General features: G+C 45.8%; 1 protein-coding gene and 1 non-coding gene across 2 annotated transcripts; both read left to right on the forward strand.

Annotated features, from left to right (window-relative positions):
• The first annotated feature begins 1,654 nt into the window (after positions 1-1,654).
• On the forward strand, positions 1,655-19,063 carry LOC101595994. The gene is made up of 12 exons (XM_045132138.1): positions 1,655-1,738; positions 2,100-2,177; positions 2,601-2,683; positions 4,349-4,435; positions 10,121-10,258; positions 12,412-12,616; positions 12,688-12,771; positions 13,283-13,340; positions 15,758-15,861; positions 16,446-16,601; positions 18,495-18,653; positions 18,732-19,063. The coding sequence occupies exons 1-12, from the start codon at positions 1,655-1,657 to the stop codon at positions 18,942-18,944; spliced, it is 1,449 nt and encodes a 482-aa protein (XP_044988073.1). The 3' UTR covers positions 18,945-19,063.
• LOC123454275 lies at positions 7,645-7,751 on the forward strand. Its single transcript, XR_006633260.1, has one exon. It is a non-coding gene; the product is annotated as a U6 spliceosomal RNA (small nuclear RNA).
• Positions 19,064-22,754: the final 3,691 nt, after the last annotated feature.

Consider the following 22,754-nt stretch of genomic DNA (forward strand, 5'->3'; position numbering starts at 1 on the left):
CTATACTCAAAGATTATGGAGTGTGTATTTATCCATTTATACACAATGTCTAATATAGGCAAATGGCAGAAATAAAAAGTAGATAAGTGGTTTCTTAGGGCTAGAGGTTGAGCTACATAGATGTGGTGGGATTAGGCAGCATATAGCTAAAGGGAATCAGATTTATGATTTCCTTTATGACATGATGGAAATGTTTCAAAATTAACTATGTTAGTGGTTGCACATATCTGAGAATATAGCAAGACCACTGACTCACACTTTATTTATTTATTGTTTTGTTTTGTTTTGTTTTGTTTTTTTGGTAAGGTCTCACTCTTGCTCAGGCAGCTGACCTGAAATTCTACCTCTGATATTCCATACATGAGCAGTCGGAGTACGTGCAATACACCACACACACACACACACACACACACCAACAAACAAAACCAGAAGAAATATATACTGAAATAATTATGACACCAGATCCCAGGAAGCATTCGAAATAACCCATTTGGGAGGGGAGAGGAACAGAAGAAACAGGATGAGCTAGAAGTTGATAACTGACGAAGCTGAGCCCCTGTGGGATGCATTGCACTATTCTCCCAATTGTTATACATGTCAGAAAGAACAAAAAGAACTGCAGGAAACATTTTTCTCAGAAGAGAGGTGAATGCCGCTTCCCTTGATAGAGTTACCTTCCAGAGCTACCTGAACTCACCAACGGGTCCCCAGATAAGGGACGTGAATTATTAAGGGGAATCTGAGAGGCTCAGAAGCCATGGAGTCTGGAGATGTGGTGAGCACCGGCGCCGAGGTGGGCCAGGCAGCTCAGTGTCCTCAGGGGGCTCACACTGTCTCTCCCAACCCACCTGCCAGGCTGATTGTGGTAGCAGAAGTGGAGTCAGGCTGGGGATCAGGTAAGAAGCACTGAGGGGGACTGGGGATGTAGCCAAGTTGGTAGAGTGCTTGTCTAAAATGCCCTCCTCCCACAAAAAAAATGCATAAAACTGAGTGTGGTGGCAAATCCTTGTAATCCCAGCACTTGGGAGGGGGAGACAGCAGACTCAGAAATCCAAAGGCATCCTTGGCTGCATAGCCAGTTTGAGGCCAGCCTAGGCTACATGCGATCCTGCTTGGGGGAGGAGAAAGAAGCCTTGAACCTTTTGGAAGAGTGGGGCCTAAATCAGATCAGGTTGGGAAACTGAAGCACAGATTGAGATTGAAGAACCAGGACCCCCCAGCCCTCAGTTTTCTTTTTGAGCATTGATATGGAGTCCAATCTTCTCAGGCCCCAAGGAGACTGACAGCCCCATACTACTTCTGGAGGGGCCCAATAGACTTCGCCTGCTTCAGCCAGAGACACTGGAGACTCAGGTAGATGGAGTGGGATAGGTGGGAGCAGGGGAAGATGGGAATGACACTACTGATCCCAGTCATGTTGTAGGAACAGCTCTTCACCTTTGACAGAGTTCTGGGCCCTGATGATGCTCAGGTAGGGGGTTCTGAGAGTGAAGGGAGGAGGATGGGGCCCCTCAGGCCTCTGCATCCTGGGGTCCTGACTCGTTTCCATTCCTTTCACTTAAGGTAGGCAGCACAATTCTCTCCTAACACCAAAGAATGTGCCTATATCTTTCTGCAGGAGGCAGAGCAGGAGCTGTTGGCACGAGTCCAGCCCATGGTGGCCTCAGTGGGCAGAGGGTATAATGTAGCTCTGCTGCTCAGGGGCTGGGAAGCTGAGGCACCCAGGCTTGTGACCCAGGTGAGGAACCTCTGGCTCACAGGCTCCTTAAGTTCAGGCAGCACCTTCCTCAGAACACAGTAGGTAATCTTTGCTTGTTCAGCTCAGCTGGACTAGGGACTCCCTGGGGCTCCTATAGCACCCTGTGGCCCATGCAGGGTCACTTCCTGTAGCTATTGGGAGGGCAAACATGATAGGAGGCTGTGGCTGATGGGATGAGAGTCAGGGAGAAGTGGCATGCAAAGATCAAATAGCCAAGAGGCCCAATTTCCACATTTCTTGGCAATATTAATAATGATACTGCACTTGAATGTTTCTTGGGGGGCTTCATCAAATGCCCTCAAATCAAAACAGCTGCCTTATGCCCCCTTCTTCACCTTAGCTGCTGCAGATGCTGTTTGAGGAGGCTCAGCTCCTCTGCCACTCCCATTATGGACTTAGTACCCTTAGCCTGGTGCAGGTGAGATCATTGGGGAAAGGGAAAAGGGAAAAGGGAGACCTGGGGAAGCAGTCACAAGACACCATTGAAATAACCTAAGAGCCAGGCATGGTGGCACATGCCTTTAATCCCAGCACTCAGGAGGCAGAGGTAGGAGGATCGCCGAGAATTCAAGGCCGCCCTGAGACTACATGGTGAATTCCACGTCAGCCTGAGCTAGAGTGAGACCGTACCTTGAAAAAAGAAAAAGAAAGGACCTAAGGCTTGTGGAAGCCAGAAGAACTTGGGTTCATTGCCCCTCTGCTGCTCCCAAGCAAGGGCTTACCTCTTAGGGGTCACCTTCACCCCAGTGATGAGTGGCTAAATTCTTTCACCCTGATTAGCCTACAACTCCTAAAAGAGGGAAAAGGTCAGCTTGTAACAAGTGTCTTTATGTGATCCCAGATCAGCTCCAGTGGGAGGACCCAGGATCTGCTGTCCCCAGGGCTGGAGGACCTTACAGTATTGGATGTGGCCCCTCTGGGCTTGTGAGTGTTCAGGGCCCAGTGGGATAGGGATGTGGGTACTTAACTGATTCAGGATTGGATCTAGGGAGGGATTAAATTCCATAAAGATACAGGAGATCTCAAACCTGTGGATCCCAACTTTTGGGTTCTTATCTGATTAGCAAAGAATTAAAACATTACTCTGAGAAGGGAAAATTATGAATTATGAGGGTTACTTTCAAGAGAGTTAATATCCAGAGAGAGAGCTAGAGGGGAACCCAAGCCAGAAAGTTCTCTTCCTTCCCAGTTGGGAGAAAGGGAGACAGAGAAAGTCTCCCTCGTGTAGGGAGAGGTCTGGATATGCACGCATGAGCACATGCAGAAGGCAAAGCGTGAGAGCCCAAGTGGAAAGATCCCCTCACATTGATGGTCAGAAAAGACTAAGACCATAAAGACTCGGAACTTAAAGAGCGATCACACATGTAGCAAAGCAAGGAAACACCCAAAACAAGGCAGGAAGCACAGGGACAGAAAGAAATCTCAGTCAAGCTTGGAAGCGGGAGAGACACTCACATACCTGTGTCCAGACAGATCCAGACGAAGGAGGGGAACCAAGAGGATATAAACTTGTTGTTAAATAAGAAAACACCCAGAATAAGACTCATGTAGAAAGCAAGTAGAAAAATGCCACAGCAGACAAGAAATCCTCTCACCTTCAAAGTTTACCAAAGCAAGGACTAGGAAAATGAAGAGCCAAGAGACTTGACACATGTTTATGGATTAAACATCCAATTAGGATCAGACTCAGGTATATAAGAGACCTACATGATTGGTTAGTGGACTCAAGAGGCTGACTCAAGAGGATCCACAGGTGTGCTTACCTGGGAAACTCCAAGCAGGGAGCTGCAGTTGGGGTGTGTTGCTTGCTCATCTCGAATGAGACTGGGTCAGACATAGGTTCTAGTCTTGCTAGGGCCAGTAAGGTGGCATGTCCTTGGGCTTCTGTCCCTAGCTGACTACACATTAAAAAAAAAAAAAAAAAAGCTCTTTTGGGCTAGAGAGATTACTTAGTGGTTAAGGCTTTTGTCTGCAAAGCCAAAGAACCTCCTCGGTTTGATTCCCCAGAACCCACATAAACCAGATACACAAGGTGGTATGTGTGTCTGGAGTTCATCTGCAGTGGTTGGAGGCTCTGGCATACTCATTCTCTCTGTCTCTCTCTCTCTCCAAGCTATGTCCTTGGGGGTTCCAACTTACTGCCACTCCAGGGAAGGAAGTTCTGATCTTGTAGTCATGCACATAGGGCCTGGGTCTGCTCCCAGGACCCTTCCCCACCCTCTTTTCTTCATTCCATATCCCATATGGCTCACTCACTTCATGCCAATTATCCCTATTCAACTCTATGCCCATCTTTCTGTCCCAATTCAGTCCAGAATCACACTGAGTGATTCGGAGCATCTCACTGAGTAATGTCTCCATCTGTGTAATGGAGGTGACTCCAACTACTGTTTCCCTTCCTGGGCAGGACACAGAGAAAAACTATAAAGTCAGGAAGTTGAGAGACATCTAGGGAGGTGTACTAAACCCAGAGCCTTGGGAATGATCTTTACTGGCTATGGACGTTTCACAGCTTCCCACAGAGAGGTTCTAAGGGACTACACAAAACTCTGGTGCTGAAGAGCTGAGATCAGCTTCCTTTTCCTCCAGGGTGGTAGAAGATGCCACTGAAGTGGAGGTGTCTGACTCACAGGCTGCCTCTGAGTTGTACTTGCAGGCCACAGGGAGTAAAGGCAGGTGAGTACAGGAAGTCACCTGTCATCTTCCCTTCCCCTCCCGTCCCCATCGAGCATTTGTCCTAAGCTTGCTCTTTCCTCTGCAGGTCGTTCTCTCTTCTCACAGTCACCATGTCCTATCCTGAGGGGTCTGCCACCCAGCGAGTGTGGAGGGGTACCTTGAGGATCATGCAGCTCCCAGGAGACAAGTAAGTCTGAGGGTCTTCTGCTTGCATGGAGGGGAAACGAGGGCCAAACTGTGCATGTGAAGAGCAGCATCAGCTCCTCCCCGCTTCCTCAGCTGACTGTAAGGGCATCACACAGCCCAGGCCAAGACCTTCCATCTGCAAATGGTGTGGGCCAAGGCAACTGGATAGAGAATTGAATACAAACAGATCTTTAGCATTGGGCAGTACTTGCCTGTAATCCTGGGATTTGGAAGGCAAAGGCAGGACAATCAGAGGTTCAAGGTCAGCTAGAGGCCCTGGTGTGCCCTTTCTTTCTCTTTCTCTCTCTCTGTCTCTCTCTTTCTCCTTGCAAAATAAATAATTTTAAAAAAGAGGTGGATAGGTGAGGACCAACCTGAAAGTTGTCCTCTGATTGCCACATTTATGTATGCCTGGGCACACACATGACCACAGTCACATACAAACATGCACATGCACAAAGAAAAATAATAATGGGACTGGAGAGATGGCATATTGGTTAAAGTGTTTGCTTGTGAAGCCTAAGTCCCAGGTCTGATTCCCCAGTACCCATATAAGCCAGATGGACAGGGTGATGCATGCATCTGGAGTTTGTTTACAGTGGCTAGAGGCCCTGCAATGCCTATTCTAATTTTTTATTTTTAAGTTAAAAATATTTTGTTTATTTATTTGCAAGGAGAGAGACAGAGACAGAGACAGAGACAGACAATGGCCATGCCAGGGCCTCCAGCCACTGCAAACAAACTCCAGACGCATGTGCCACTTTATGTATCTGGCTTTACATGGGTACTGGGGAATCAAACTTGAGTCACTGGGCTTTGCAGGCAAGCACCTCAACTATTGAGCCATCTCTCTAGCCCTTAACTGGGCATGGTGGTGCATGCCTTTAAGCTCAGCACTCAAGAGATAGAGGTAGGAAGATCGCTCTGAGTTTGAGGCCAGCTTGAGACTATATAGTGAATTTCAGGCCAGCCTGGGCTAGAGTGAGACCCTATCTCAAAAAAACCAAAAAATCGGGCTGGAGAGATGGCTTAGCGGTTAAGTGCTTGCCTGTGAAGCCTAAGGACCCCGGTTCGAGGCTCGGTTCCCCAGGTCCCACGTTAGCCAGATGCACAAGGGGGCACACGCGTCTGGAGTTCGTTTGCAGAGGCTGGAAGCTCTGGCGTGCCCATTCTCTCTCTCTCCCTCTATCTGTCTTTCTCTCTGTCTCTGTTGCTCTCAAATAAATAAATAAAAAAATTAAAAAAAAAACAAAAAATCAACAAAAGGTCACCTGGGCTAGAGTGAAACCCTGACTAAAAAACAACAAAAAAGAAAGAAAGAAAGAAAGAAAGGAAGGAAGGAAGGAAGGAAGGAAGGAAGGAAGGAAGGAAGGAAGGAAGGAAGAAAAAAAGAAGAAAAGAAAAAAAATCAAAAGATAGGCATGGTAGCACACATCTTTAATCTTAGCACTCTGGAGGCAGAGATAGGAGGGTTGTTGCGAGTTCAAGGCCACCCCGAGAATGCAGAGTGAATTTCATGTCAGCCTGGGCTAGAGTGAGACCCTAGCTCAAAAACAACAAACAAACAAACAAACAAAAAAGATAACAATAAAAAGGATGGGTTGCCTGGGCTAGAGTGAGACCCTACCTTGAAAAACCAAAAAAAAAAAAAAAAGGATGGGCTGGAGGGAAGGCTTAGCACTTAAGGTGCTCATCTGCAAAGCCAAAGAACCCAGGTTTGATTCCCCAGAACCCATATAAGCCAGATGTACAAGGTGGAACATATGTCTGGAGTTAAAAATAAATAAATAGGGGGCTAGAGAGATGGCTTAGTGGCTAAGGCATTTATTTGCCTGCAAAGCCAAAGGACCCCGGGTTCAATTCTCCAGGTCCCACGTAAGCCAGATGCTCAAGGGGGTACATGTGTCTGGAGTTCGTTTGCAGTGGCTTGAGGCCCTGGCACATCTATTCTCTATCTCTCTCTTTTTCTCTCTCAATCAAGTAAATAAATAAAACATATTTAAAATAAGTAAACAAATAAACAGGGAGAGATGGCTTAGCAGTTAAGGCACTTGCCTGCCAAACCAAAGGACCTCAGTTCGATTCCCCAGGATCCATGTAATCCAGATGCCCAAGATGGCACATATGTCTGGAGTTTGTTTGCAGTGGCTGGAGGCCCTGGAACACACATTCTCTCTCTCCTTCTCTGCCTCTTTCTCTCTCGCTCTTTCAGGACCCACCATTAAGCCAGATGCACAAGGGGGCACATGTTTCAGGAGTTTGTTTGCAGCAGCTGAAGGCCCTGTCATGCCCATTCTCTCTCTCTGACTCTCTCTCTTTCAAATAAATAAAATAAAAATTTTTAAATAAATAAATAAACAATAAAAAGGAAGCACTTGCTCATTTGTGGTTAGTTGGTTTTGCAAGCTAAATGTGATGGAGCCTTGATGATTAATCTTCAACACACAGGAAAGGAATGTAGGGCAGGTTTATTTTTCCCTTTGGTAGGTTAGCATGAGGTTATCACTTAAAATACACTCATCTGTTCCTCTCCTCTCTCTTCTGGACTGTAATTAAATTTATGACATCACAGAAGTCTCTTAAACACTAATTTTAGAACATTTTACTCAACTCCAAAATGAAGTCTAATTCCACTGGCATTCCTCAAGCTGTCTCTCAACTCTCAACCCAAGGAAATTACTTACGACTTTGTCTCTATAAAGTTTTGCCTTCTGGAGCCAGGTGTGGTGGCACACGCCTTTAATCCCAGCATCCAGGAGGCGGAGGTAAGAGGAACACCGTGAGTTTGAGGTCACCCTCAGACTACATAGCATAGTGAATTCTGGGTCAGCCTGGGCTATAGTGAGACTGTACCTTGAAAAAACAAACAAAAAAATTGCCTTCTGGGCATGGTGGTGCATGTTTTTAATCCTAGCCCTTGAGAGGCTGAGGCAGGAGGGGATCACTGTGAGTTCTAGGTGACCCCAAGCAATAGAGTGAGTTTCAAGTCAGAAGTGAAACTCTGCCTCAAAAAAGCCTATCTGGTGCTCACTTCAGCAGCACATACACTAAAATTGGAATGATACAGAGAAGATTAGCATGGCCCCTGCTCAAGAATGACATGCAAATTCATGAAACACTCATTTTTTAAAAAGTCTATCTGGGATTTTCATATAAATGTAATCATAAAATATGTGATTTGTTGTGTTTGGATTTTTTTTTTCCAGGTAGGGTCTCATTCTAGCCCAGGCTGTCCTGGAATTCACTATGTTTTCTCAGGGTAGCCTCAAACTCAAGGTGATCCTCCTACATCTGCCTCCAAAGTTCTGGGATTAAAAGTGCGTGCCACCACGCCCAGCTGTGTCTGGATTTTTTTTCATTTAGCCATGTTACAGTATCACAATTTCATTTTATTACCAAAGAATGTTTCATTGTATAAATCTATCAATTTTGTTTACCTATTCAATGAGACATTTGAATTATTTCCATTATATGTTAGTACAAATAATGACACTATGAACATTAGTGTGCAGGTTTTATTTGGACATGTATTTCCAAATTTCCTAGATATATACTGAGAAGTAATATTTCTAGGTCATATGGTGAGGTTACTCAAGTTTATTTGTTTATTTATTGTTCGTTTGAGGCAGGCTGTTACTGTGGCCCAGACTGACCTGGAACTCATGGTGATCCTACAACATCAGTCTCCCAAATTCTGGGATTAAAGGCATGCACCATCATGCCTAGCTTTATTTCTTTTCAGACAGTGTCTCATGTAGTCCAGCTTCAAAGTCATTAGATAATTGAGGAAGGCCTTGAGCTTTTCATCTACCTGCTGCTATTTCCCAAGTGCTGGGATTACAGAAGTATGTTACTACACAGACTTTTTTTTTTTTTTTTTTTTTTTTTTTTGAGGTAGGGTCTCACTCTAGCCCAGGCTGACCTGGAATTCACTATGTAGTCTCAGGGTGGCCTGGAATTCACAATGGTCCTCCTACCTCTGCCTCCTCAGTGCTTGGATTAAAGGCATGCGCTACCATGCCCCACTCCACAGAAGGCTTTTATTTGTGTGTGTGTGTTTGGGGGGGAAGGGCTTGGTTTTGGTTTTGTGTGTGTGTGTGTGGTGTGATGTGTAGGTATGTATGTGATGTGTAGGCGTGTATGCAGTGTGTGTGATGCAGTATGTAGGTGCATATGCGGTATGTGTGGTGCAGTATGTAGGTGTGTATGCGGTGTGTGTAGTGTGATATGTGCAGCATATACATGTCTATGTGCCTTTGTGGTGGCCCATGTGCTTGACTGCATTGAGGGTAGGAGAAAAAAAAAAAAGATGTTGATACTGCCTGGTGTGGTGGTTCACACCTTTAATCCCAGCACTTGGGAGGCAAAGGTAGGATTGTAGTGAGTTTGAGGCCACCCTGAGACTACACAGTGAAGTCCAGGTCAGCCTAGGCTACAGTGAAGCCCTACCTTGAAAAAAGGGCTGGAGAGATGGCTTATCACTTAAAGCAAAGGCTGGAGAGATGGTTTTTCAGTTAAGGCATTTGCCTGTGAAGCTTGAAGACCTAGGTTTGATTCCCCAGTACCCACCTAAGCCAGATGCACAAGGTGGCATGTGTCTGGAGTTCGTTTGCAATGGCTAGAGGTCCTGGCATGATTATTCATTCTCTCTCTCTCAAATAAATATTTAAAAAAATTTTTTTTTGTTCATTATTTATTTATTTATTTGAGAGTAACAGAGAGAGAGAGAAAGAGACAGAGAGAGAGATTGAGAATAGGTGCGCCAGGGCTTCCAGCCACTGCAAATGAACTCCAGATGCATGCGCCCCCTTGTGCATCTGGCTAACGTGGGTCCTGGGGAACCGAGCCTTGAACCGGGGTCCTTAGGCTTCACAGGCAAGCGCTTAACCGCTAAGCCATCTCTCCAGCCCAAATAAATACTTTTTTTAAAAAAGAAAAAAAAAACAAAAAAAGATATTGATCCTTTTTTGTTTTGTTTTGGTTTCTCTTTCTTTAAAAAAATATTATATTTTATTTTAATTAATTTATTTGTTTAGCAGAGAAAAAGGGAGAGAGAATGGGTGCACCAGGGCTTCTAGCCACTGCAAATGAACTCCAGATGCGTGCACCCCCTTGTGCATCTGGCTAATGTGGGTCCTGGGGAGTTGAACATGGGTCCTTTAGCTTTGCAGGTAAATGCTTTAACTGCTTAGCCATCCCTTGTTTTGTTTTTTCGAGTTAGGGTTTCACTGTAGCCCAAGCTGGCCTGGAATTCACTATGTGGAATCAGGCTTGTCTCGAACTCATAGCGATTCTCCTACCTCTGCCTCCCAAGTACTGTGATTACACTTTGAAATAAAGAAAGGATCTATGTGATCTATACAAGGTTGAAAATCTGTCTGGTGATACAAATAGAAGTTGCTAGAGATAGTGATACTATCGTGATAATGAATGTTATTCTGCCCAGTGTTTTTCTGTCTACTCATGCATATCTCCTTTCTTCTTCCCTCCCTGTGGCAGAGACTGCCCTCTGCTGAGGGTACTGGCTGGTGAGGTTGCTGGTAAGGAGGTGGAGGGCTCTCTACCCTGGATTATCTCCTGGCTCCTGGAGGGAAACAATTACAGTGCTTTGCTTCTTCACCTGAACCCTCAAGGTGGGTGGTGGTGGTCTTCGGAAAGCTCTGGGACCTGGTCTTGGGCTTGCCTCATCCTGTCACCCAACCAGCCTTTGCCCAACCCTAGTCTACTGAGTTACTCTCTGGGAGGACCAGCATTCAAGAAGGGCCATTGTGGTGAGGATGTCAAAGTCTGGAAGAGGAAAGGGCAATGTAAGTAAAAGACCCTGCCTCAAAATAAAAAAAAAAAAAAAAAAAAAAAACAGGGCTGGAAACTGGGCGTGGTGGCACACACCTTTAATTCCAGCACTCAGGAGGCAGATGTAGGATGATCACCATGAGTTCAAAGGCACCCTAGACTACATAATGAATTTCAGGTCAGCCTGAGCTAGAGTGAGATTCTACCTTGAAAAACCAGGAAAAAAATAAAAAAGCAGGGCTGGGAAGTTGGCTCAGTGGTTAAAGGCACTTGCTTACAAAGCCCTGCTGGCCTGGGTTTAATTCTTTAGTACCACATAAAGTCAGATGCACAAAGTGGCACATGCATCTGGAGTTCTTTTGTAACAATGAGAGGCCCTGGAATGTCCATTCTCTCACTCTTTTTTCTTGTTTTATTGAGGTAGGGTCTCACTCTAGCCCAGGCTGACCTGGAACTCACAGAAATCCTCCCACCCCTGTCTGCTGAGTGCTGGGTTAAACATGTGTGTCACCATGCCTGGCTTCTCTCTCTCTTTCAAGTAAATATATAAATAAGTAAATATTTTTTAAAAGACAGCTCAGTAAAGATTTGCTGTGCATAAAAAGAGGCAATCCACAAACAACCTAAGCATATGTCATCAAGCACATGTGAAAGTTTAATAGTAATACGGATTACAGCAAGGTAGCTAGGGACTGGCCCAAAGAAACATGCCCTGCCAGTCTCATCCAAGATGGCTAAAGGCAACATCAGCTGCCTGTTTCTTTTTCAATATTTTACCAAGTTTAGCAATTGTGAGGGGCCCTTCATGAATCAGTTCCTGGTCCTGCCAACCAATCAGGCTCTTTTTACACACCTGAGCCTGGTGATGAGCTTATTCTAAATGGACTCCTGAGAGTCCCTTAACTCCTCCCCTCTTCTTCTCTCTTCAGTTTGTGAGGGACATTTTCTACCACACCCAGCAGTTTTTTATTTTATTGTTTCTGGGTAGTAGGGATTGAACCTAAGACCTCTCACCCCATGCTGTGTGTGGTGGTTTGATTCCGGTGCCCCCCATAAACTAATGTGTTCTGAATGCTTAGGTCCCCAGCTGATGGCACTTTGGGAAGTAAATCCTCCTGGAGACAGTATATTGTTGGGGGCTGGCTTATGGTTGTTCTAGCCAGCTTCCTCTTGCCAGTGTTTGGCATACTCTTCTGTTGCCATTGTCCATCTGACGTTGTCTAGGAGGTGATGCCCACCCTCTGCTCATGCCATTGTTTCCCCCTGCCATCATGGAGCTTCCCTTAGAGTCTATAAGCCAAAACTGAACCCTTTTTTCCCACAAGCTGCTCTGGGTCAGGTGTTTTCTGCCAGCAATATGAACCTGTTTGCAACATTGGGCAAATGCTCTGCCACTGAGCTATATCCTCAGACTATTCTTAGCTTTTGTTTTGAGACAGGGTCTCAATACATGTTGCCCAGGCAAGTATGGAATGTTCAGTCCTCCTGCCTCAGTTACCCCAGTAGCTAGGATTATAGGTCTGTACCACTGGGCTAGGCAGAAGTTAAGTATTTTGATCTAGTATTCCATAGAAATTAAAGCACTTGGCCTGGAGAGATGCTCAGTGGTTAAGACACTTGCCTACAAAGCCAAAGGACCCAGGTTGGATGCCATACTACCCTGTAAGCCGGATGTACAAGGTGGTATATGTGTCTGGAGTTTGCACTGGCTAGAGGCCCTGCCATGCCCATTTCTTCTTTATATCTGCCTCTATCTTTCTCTCTCCCTCTCCAATAAATAAATACAATTTTAAAAGAACCTTTAAAAGAAGTTTAGAGCTGGGCGTGGTGGCGCACACCTTTAATCTCAGTATATGGGAGACAGAGGTAGGAGGATCGCCAAGAGTTTGAGGCCACCCTAAGACTAGAGTAAATTCCACATTAGCCTGACCTAGGACAGTGTACTCTGGAGAATACATACAAAGAGTAAATCCACTTTGCCTCCCCTTTCTAGATAGCTCCCTAAGTTTGCTCCAGTGTGCTCTGTTGGGAGCCTCGGAAAGAAGGAAACAGGTGAAACAGGTGAAGCCCACCCTGTGGGATGCAGTAGAAGAGAGCCAGGCCCGCAGGGCCAGCCTGAAGACTCTGCGCTTAGGCCTTCTTGGGGACACCTTGACAGACAGTGCAATTAACCAACTAGGGAGGGCACTACGGGAGCTACGGGTAAGCAAGGTGAAGCCTGGGGGCATAGGGACCAGCAATGGCCAATGTCCATTCTGAGCCATTTCCTCTAGATAGTAAAAGCCTGGAGCCAGTGTCCAAGAAGCCAGATACCCAAAGGGGTCAGAGCTGAGTCTGTGGGACTCCCAGAACCACAGGTATGTCTTCTCATCCAAACTCCTGGGAATTCCATATATGCCTGCCTTTTTGTTTATGGAATACTCCCCTTCATTCAATGATTTATTGATTCCCAAAATTTATTTATTATTTCCCATGTGCTGGGTAGAATGCCATGTGATCCCTGTCCTTGGGGAGTTTGTGGTCTTCTGCACAGAAACAATTACACCATCACATGATGCTCTGAAAGGTTTATAAACACATGGTCTGTGGGATATGTAAGTTAGCCATGCAGAGACAGGAAGAGAAGAGTTCATGGATGTGATTCCTGATGAAGATTAGCAAAGGTGCTGAAGAACATTCCAGGCAGAGAGAATCACGGACAGAAACTGAAGTCAAAAAGTTCTTGATATTTTGGGGGGTTATAAGCAGCTCAGTTTGCTGGAGAATAGAGACCGAGGAAGAGAGACAGGTAAAGAACTGGAGAGGAAGCAGAGGCCAGGCCACATAGAACTTTGTGAACTACTGAGATGTCTGGACTCTCTTGTGAAGGTCAAAGGTGGGCCACCAAAGTTCTGGAAGAAGGAAAGACCTCTATTCCATTTGTCAGGTGAGTAAACTAAGGCTCAGAAATGTGAGTGGTCTAGAGTTAGACACAAACAGCAGAGGTGTGATCACAAGCGAATCTATAGAATGCTTATGCTTATTCCCTTGCCTTTCTTGTGCAATTCTGCCTTCCAGGATTTTTTGTTTGTTTGATGGCTTTTGCTTTTTTTTTTCTACATAGTATATCACTCTAGTCTAGGCTGACTTGGAATTCACTATGTAGTCACCTTCCAGGATCGATCTTTCTTTCTTCCTTCCTTCCTTTTTTTTTTTTTTTTTTTTTTTGGTTTATTTTTATTTGAGAGCAACAGACAAAGAGAAAGAGGCAGAGAGAGAATGAGCACATCAGGACCTCCAGCTGCTGTAAACGAACTCCAGATGTTTGTGCCAGCTTGTGCATCTGACTTATGTGAGTCCTGGTGAATCGAGCCTCAAACAGGGGTCCTTAGGCTTCACAGGCAAGTGCTTAACCACTAAGCCATCTCTCCAGCGCCCCCCCCCCCCTTTTTTTTTTTTTAAGGTAAGGTCTCACTGTAGCCCAGGCTGGACAGGGCCTTGAACTCATGAAATCCTTATACCTCAGCCTACAAAAGGCTGGAATTATGAGCCACAGTACCTGGCTCTTTCCCTTTTCTTTTTCTTTCTTTCTTTCTTCTTCTTTTTTTTTTTTTTTCAAGGTATGCTCTCGCTCCAGCTCCAGCTGACCTGGAATCTACATGGAGTCTCAAGGGCTGGCCTCAAATTCAGTGATCCTGTGCTGGGATTAAATGCATGTGCCACCATGCCCTGCTCTTTCACCTTCCTTCCTTCCTTTCTTCTTCTTCTTCTCCTTCATCTTCTTCTTCTTCTTCTTCTTCTTCTTCTTCTTCTTCTTCTTCTTCTTCTTCTTCTTCTTCTTCTTCTTTTTTGTTGGTTTTTCAAGGTAGGGTCTCACTCTAGCTCAAGCTGACCTGGAATTCACTATGTAGTTTCAGGGTGGCCTCGACTCACAATGATCCTCCTACCTCTACCAAGAGCTGGGATTAAAGGCATGCACCACCACACCTAGCTTTTTCTCACTCTAGCCCAAGATAACCTGGAATTCACTCTGTAGTCTCAGGGTGGCCTTGAACTCATGATGATTCTCCTACATCTGCCTCCGAAGTGCTGAGATTAAAGACAATCACTGTTATACCTGGCTTCTTTCCCTTTTTTTTTTCTTTTAAACTGTTTCATTTATTTAAAAGAGGGAAAGAGGCACATAGAGAATGGGTTTGCCAGGGCCTTCAGTCACAGCCAACCAACTCCAGATGCATGCATCACCTTGTGCATCTGGTTTACATGGATACTGGTGAATTGAACCTGGGTCCTTAGGCTTTCCAGGCCTGCTAAGCCAACTCTCCAGCCTCCTTTCTTTTTTTCTTTTTGGTTTTCTGAGGTAGGGTCACACCTAGCTTTTTCTTACTGTAGGTCAGGCTGACCTGGATTTCACTATATAGTCTCAGGGTGACCTCAAACTTTTGGCGATCCCCCTACTTCTGCCTCCCAAGTGCCAGGATTAAAGGCGTGTGCCACCATGCACAGCTCTTTCCCTTTCCTTTTTTTTTTCTTTAAAGATTTTGTTTTTATTTATTTATTTATTAGGGACAGAGGGAGGGAGAGAGAGAGAGAATGGGCATACCAGGGCCTCTAGCCCTTGCAACCGAACTCCAGATGCATGTGCCAACATGTGCATGTGGTTTATGTGGGAACTGAAGAATCGAATCTGGGTCGTTTGGCTTCACAGGCACACACCTTTACTGCTAAACCATCTCTCCAGCCCTCTTTCCCTCATTTCCTTTCCTTAACCACCTACTTACAACCTGTTTTTATGGCACTGGATCTGGGAATTAGGCATATCAGCTCCCACTTTTTTTTTTTTGTTTTTGTTTTTGTTTTTCAAGGTAGGACTATGTTCTAGCCCAGGTTGACCTGGAATTCACTATGTAGTCTCAGGGTGGCCTCGAACTCTCGGCGATCCTCCTACCTCTGCCTCCCGAGTGCTGGGATTAAAGGCGTGTGCCACCGTGTCCGGCTTCAGCTCCCACTTTTTGAGCAGTGTCCAGTACTTTAACTGCATGACCTTATCCATGCTTTCTACAACTTTTGTTAGCTCTAGTTTATGCGAAAGAACATGGAGAGTCTAACTTGCCCAAGGTCAGTGATACAGCTGAGAAAAAGAGGGTCTAGTCCGTGATCTGCTTGATTTCAAAGCCCTGAGCTCTATCTACACTGTCCTGGCAGCAATGGTGGGTGTGAAATTGTTATTCCTCATATAGACCCAGCAGTGAGCTAGAGTCCAGGTCTCAGTGCGGTGCCCCACCAGGGATCTGGTACTTGGGTGTCAGCTAGATGGGAGGGATGTGTCTCTTCTTTTGTCTGGTTAATGACATTTTTCTATAGAGACAGGAAGAATAGGATCTCTTGGGCCTAGACTCCACCAGAAGCACCCTTTGTGGGACCTCCAGGAACAGGTACTCCAGGATCAACTGGAAACTGTTGGACAAGTGAGGAGTCCCCAATCCCAGGGGATACCCCAACATCAGGGAAGTATATGGAGCTTCTGACAAAGAACCTGAAGGGTTACTGGATCCCTAAGGGAGGAACATGAGTGGGGTAGGTTTTTTTTTTTTTTTTCTGAGATGGGTTAGGGGCATGGGATTTTTAGGGCTCCTATGGTATGTATTAACACAGCCAGTTCTTTTTCCCTCCCCCCATAGCCTCTTGAGTGTCTGCTATAGGCTCTTTCAGGCCAAATAGTACTGGGAACAGTCCTGACAATAAAGTTCTTTTGGAAAGATGGACCCTCTGCTCCAAAGCACACATGGCCTTTTTTTAGTATATGTTCTGCTAAAGTGAGCACACCGTGGCTTTTTGGTTTTGGTTTTGTTTTTCAAGGTAGAGTTTCACTCTAGCTCGGGCTGACCTGGAATTTACTATGCAGTCTCAGGGTGGCCTCGAACTCATGGTGATCCTCCTGCCTCTGCCTCCGAGGGCTGGGATTAAAGGTGTGCACCACCACTCCTGGCCAACATGGCTTTTTTTTTTTTTTTTGGACTAACCTTCAAATGATACTGTCTCGGCTCAGCAGGTCCCAGACGTGGCTCAGCAGTTCTTTCTGACTCGAGCACAGAGGCAGAGACAACGAGAGCAACACCAAATTTGGATCCACAAACAGTTGAAGTGTTTGGAACAGGAGGAGGAGGTGGCAGGTGAACAGATCAAAAGCATGGTGACCAAAGAGGAGGTGAGGAGGGACAAGTAGGAGGTGTGGCTCCTTGTACTTTTTCCAGGCACTGGCTGGGGCCGGGATCCAACATCAATCACAGTTGACTGGTCCACATGAATGGCCCTCACAGCCTTGTGAGGGATAAAGGCAATATGCAGTGCTATGAACCAAGGTGACAGGAACAGAGGTAGACTTTACTCAGGCTGGAGTGGATAAGAGATGCCATTTAAACTGAGACTCAGGAGAAACAGAAATCAGCCCCAGAATGCTCTAGACTCAGCTCCACAAGGGCAGTTAGTGCTCATCACAGACACACTTGGTAAACATAACTGTTTTTGTTTTGCTTCAAGCTAGGGTCTCTTACTCTGGCCCACGATGGCTTTGGAACTCACTCTGTAGTCCCAGGCTGGCCTCAAACTAATAGCAGTCCTCCTAACTCTGCTTCGAGTGCTGGGATTAATGGTGTGTACCACTATGGCTGGCTCTAAACATAACTTTTAACAAATTAAGAAATAAATATTGCTGGGTGTGGTGGCACACACCGTTAATCCCAGCACTCTGGAGGCAGAGGTAGGAGGGTTGCTGTGAGTTCAAGGCCACCCTGAGACTACATAGTGAATTCCAGGTTAGCCTGAGCTAAAAAGAAGAAATAAAAGTTGTGGGGGACTGGAGAGATGGCTTAGCATTTAAGGATCATGCCTGTGAAGCCTAAGGACCCAGGTTCAATTCCCCAGTACCCATGTAAGCCAGATGCACCAGGTGACACATGTGTCTGGAGTTTATATATATATGTATATATATAATATATATATGTGTATATATATATAATGTTTAATTTTATTTATTTGAGAGAGACAGAGAAAGAAGAGGGAGGAAGGGGGAGAGAGAGAGAGAGAATGGGCGCTGTTGCAGTCCGGTTCACATTGCTGGTACAAATCACCCAACCAAGAGCAGCTTCTGGGAAAAAAACATTTATTTTGGCTTATAGGCTCAAGGGGAAGCTCCACGATGGCAGGGGAAAGCAATGGCATGAGCAGAGAGTGGACATCACCCCCTGGGCAACATAAGGTGGACCATAGCAACAGGAGAGTGTGCCAAACACTGGCATGGAGAAACTGGCTACAATACCCATAAGCCTGCCCCCAACAATACACTGCCTCCAAGAGGCTTTAATTTTCAATTGTCATCAGCTGGGGAACCTAACATCCAAAACACCTAAGTTTATGGAGGACACTTCAATCAAACCATCACAGGTGCCCTAGAGTCTCCAGCCACTGCAAACAAACTCCAGTGCATGTGTCACCTTGTGCATCTGGCTTATGTGGGTCCTGGGGAATTGAGCCTTGAACTAGGGTCCTTAGGCTTCTCAGGCAAGCACTTAACTGCTAAGCCATCTCTCCAGCCATATATATATATATATGGTGGTACAGGCCTATAATTCCAGCACTCAGGAGGTGTAGGTAGGAAGACTGAGAGTTCAAGGCCAGCTTGTGGCTACAAAGTAAGTTCAAGGTTTGTCTGGTCTCACTCTCCTTGAAACAGATAAGATATGTGTATGTGACAGGGAAGGGACATGTTCTAAGAGAAGACAAGACTGTGAAAGCAAAGGCCCAGGGGGAAGCAATGACAGAATTAGGTCTGGGAACCACAGACTATTCTATCTAGCTACAGCCTAGCATATGTGTAGTCAGACTCAAGGGTGTGGATTTCACCCCGAGGAGAACATATGTCAGCTCAGCTCTGTCCCTCACTAGCCATAGGAAATTGGGTTAGTTAGATCACTTCCATGGTGTAATATGTGATCTATAAAATGGCAACTTCCTTATATGGCTATTATAAAATATGACCATACACATGAAGTGATTGGCACAGAGCCTGGCACTTACCAAAGGGTATGAATTATCTCTGAAGGCCTGTAAGGAGAGACAGAGGCTGCACAAGGAGCAGACAGTGCTGAGACTCCAGGTGGAGGCCCTGCAGGCAGAACGGGACACAGCAGAGCGGGATCTGGTGGCTCTCTATGACATGCATGTGCAGGCCACCCAAGCTCGGACATGCCACTTACTGCAGGTCAGTGGAGACAAAGGACAGGTTTGGAGCAGATGCCTAGGCTAGTGGACTGACAAGCATCTCTGAATTTGGGCACAGGTATTCCAAGCCTGGCAAGGGCAGTGGGAGAAGCAGACCATGACTACAGAGCAACGTTACCGTAGCCTGCTGGCCAATGTCCTGCAAGACAACATTGATCTGGCCTTGAAGAACCAGGAGCTCCAACTCCAGAACCAGCAGCTTCTGCAGAGTGCAGACCACACTGAGGCAGTCACGCTGGACTTTTGCCAAGGACAAAAACCTGATCAGTAATACTTTATGGCCACTTTTCTTCCTCCTCATTTTTGAAGGGCCTAGGAGGAGGAAGGTAGGACATAACAACCAAGCTAGGCCTGATTACAGATAATTAACACCACTACTAACCATGTCTCCTGGTGCTAGTTTCTGCTAAGTGCCTAACATCTATTATTATTTTTAAAAAAATTTTTGTTTATTTTTATTTATTTATTTGAGAGAGACAGAGAGAACGAGGCAGAGACAGAGAGAGAGAATGGGCGTGCGAGGGCCTACAGCCACTGCAAACGAACTCCAGACATGTGCGCCCCCTTGTGCATCTGGCTAACGTGGGTCCTGGGGAACCGAGCCTTGAACTGGGGTCCTTAGGCTTCACAGGCAAGCGTTTAACCGCTAAGCCACCTCTCCAGCCCTTTTGTTTTGTTTTTTGAGGTAGGGTCTCACTCTGGCTCAGGCTGACCTGGAATTCACTATGGAGTCTAAGGGAGGCCTTGAACTCTAGGCGATCCTCCTACCTCTGCCTCCCGAGTACTGGGATTAAAGGTGCGTGCCACCACACCTGGCTCCAAAATATTTTTATTTACTTATTTTTGTTTTGTTTTATTTTATTTACTTATTTGAGAGCAACAGACAGAGAAAGAGGCACAGAGAGAGAGAGAATGGGCGCGCCAGGGCTTCCAGCCTCTGCACATGAGCTCCAGATGGGTGTAACCCCTTGTGCATCTGGCTAATGTGGGTCCTGGGGAATCGAGCCTCGAACTGGGGTGCTTAGGCTTCACAGGCAAGCGCTTAACCACTAAGCCATCTCTCCAGCCCCTCCAAAATATTTTTTAATGGAAAAAAAGAGCCAGGCGTGCTGGCACATGCCTTTAATCCCAGCACGTGGGAGGTAGAAGTAGAAGGATCGCCAAGAGTTCGAGGCCACCCTGAGACTCCATAGTGAATTCCATCCAGGTCAGCCTGAGCCAGAGTGAGACCCTACCTCAAAAAACCAAAAATAAATAAATACATTAAATTAAATTAAATTTTGGCCAGGTGTGATGGTGCACTCAGGAGGATTGCTGTGAGTTTGAGGCCAGTCTGATACTACATAGTGAATTCCAGGTCAGCCTGGGCTACAGAGACATCCTACCTAGAAAAACAAACAAACAAACAAAAATTAATAATTTTTGATTATTTATTTGTAAGCAGAGGGTGAGGAGAGGGAATGGGGAGAGAGGGAGAAAAGGGGTGTGTCAGGACCTCCTGCCATTTCAAATGAACTCTAGACACATGTACCACTTTGTTTACTTGGCTTTATGTGGGTTCTGGGGGACCGAACCCAGGCTTTCAGACTTTGCAAGCACGTGCCATTATAACCACTGAGCCATCCCTCCATCCCACTTCTCTGATTTTTTGTTTTGTTTTGAGGCAGAGTCTCACAACAAGCCTCCTACCTCAGCCTCCCAAGTGCTGGGACTAAAGGCCTGTGCCATCCCACTGGCTGCTATTATTATTTTTTTTAAAAAGACCTTATTGTTTATTTGAGACAGAGAGAGGGAGAGAGTGAAAATGGGCATGCCAAGGCCTCTAGCCACTGCAAATGAATTCCAGAGGCATGTGCCACCATGTGCATCTGGCTTTCGTGAGACCCGAACAATAAAACTTGGGTCCTTAGGCTTTGTAGGCATGCACCTTAACCAATAAGCCATCTCTCCACTATTATTATTATTATTTCTTGTTGTTGTTTTTGGTTTTCCGAGGTAGGGTCTCACTCCAGCTCAGGCTGACCTGGAATTCACTAGGTAGTCTCAGGGTGGCCTTGAATTCACAACAATCCTCCTACCTCTGCCTCCTGAGTGCTGGGATACAAGGCATGTGCCACTGCACCCAGCCAGTCCAATACTGATTCTCCTCTGGCTGGAGGTGGGCAGATAGACACAACTCCAACACTGAGGAGCCAGCAAAAGGTGGCCAGTAAACAGGAAGAAGAAAACTTGCTAGCTGGAGGCCAGATGACCCCATCTTGCACCCTTGGAAAAGGCTTATGGGGATTGAAGAGTGGTGATAAAAACCCAAGGGAAAGGCACAGACACCAAACGAGAAATGAAAGATCCAGTGTCACCAAAGGGCCCGAACCCCCTAGCTCTCAGGAGCTAAGGAGCTAGTCACTGGCCCTGAAGGCGGACGGAGTTTTCAATATGGGATCCTGGGGCTTCTGAGTCCCTCACCCACAGTGACCACCTTTTCTCACATGCCAGCCTTACAAACTTCACGCTCTTACTGGTATGGTCAGATCTCCAGCCACTGATGAAAACGGGGTCAACAATACAGCTGGCCACACTGACCACAGCCCTCCACATCCTCAGCAGTCTCCAAGTATATATTATATTCAAAGGTGGCACCCAGCCCAACCTGCTCTCAGTTTGGCACTTCTGAGCCCCAGTCCTTTTTCCCATCCAGCTTTTGTTTTGTTTTGAGGTAGTCTCAGGGTAGCCTTGAACTCACAGCCATCCTCCTACCTTTTTTTTTTTGTTGTTGTTTGTTTTGTTTTTCTTTTTTGAGGTAGGGTCTCACTCTGGCCCAGGCTAACCTGTAATTCACTATGTAGTCTCAAGGTGACCTCAAACTCACAGCGATCCTCTTAACCCTGCTGTGATTAAAGGCTTGTGTCACCACTCCCAGCCCCAGCATAGAACTTTGAGAAAGCAGAGAAGAGAGAAAATGGGTGCACCAGGGCCTCTTGCCATTTCAAACAAACTCCAGATGCATGTGCCACCTTGTGCATCTGGCTTTACATGGGAACTGGGGAATCAAACCTGAGTCCTTAGGCTTTCCAGGCAAATACCTTAGCAATTTAATTTTTGAAAAATTCTACATGGAAGCAGAGTCCAACAGTCTCTGAGAATGACTTCAAAAGACATGATCAAGCCAGGCGTGGTGGAGTATGCCTTTAATCCCAGCACTCAGGAGGCAGAGGTAGGAGGATCCCCATAGGTTCAAGGCCAGCCTGAGAATACGTCGTGAATTACAGGTCAGCCTGAATTAGAGTGAAACCCTACCTTGAAACTTCCCCCACCCCCTAAAAAAGACATGATCACAGGAACCACTGGTGACAGAACCAAAGGAAGCTGGGTATGGTCTCTTGAACATAATCTCAGTACTCCAGAGACAGGCAGGAATCTGAGGTCAGGATGCATTACAGTATGAGACTCATATCTAAAAAAAATAAATAAAATACAAAAGGGGTAGGAGATAGTTTATCCAGTAAAGTGCTTCCCTGGGGTTGACAGGAATTTCCCCTAGGTTTTGCTGACCAGATGGTCTAGTCTAATTGGTGAGCTCCAGGCCAATGAGAGACTGTCTCAAAGAAAAAAAACAAAAACCAAAAACCAGAAGTTGACAGTGTTCAGTGTTGACAGTGGAGGTTTCTCCCTAGTCTCAACACCCACATCCAAACACATGCACAAGCATGAACACACATGCATTTTTAAAAAATTACTGGTTTTAAGGAGAGATGGCTCAGTGGTTAAGGTGCTTATTTACAAAGCCTAATTACCTGGGTTCAAGCCCCCAGTTATTCACATAAAGTCAAATGCACAAAGTGGCACATAAATCTAGAACCTGTACAGGCTAGAGGTCCTAGTGTACCCTCTCTTGTAAGTAAATAAAAATATTTCAAGCAGGGCGTGGTGGTGCACACCTTTAATCCCAGCACTTGGGAAGCAGAGGTAGGAAGATCACCATGAGTTTGAGGCCACCCTGAGACTACATAGTGAATTCCAGGTCAGCCTGGGCCAGAGTGAGACCCTACTTTGAAAAACCAAAAAAATGTATTTATTTATTACT

The sequence above is a fragment of the Jaculus jaculus genome, chromosome 13, assembly GCF_020740685.1.
Source record: "Jaculus jaculus isolate mJacJac1 chromosome 13, mJacJac1.mat.Y.cur, whole genome shotgun sequence".
Taxonomy (NCBI): Eukaryota; Metazoa; Chordata; class Mammalia; order Rodentia; family Dipodidae; genus Jaculus; species Jaculus jaculus.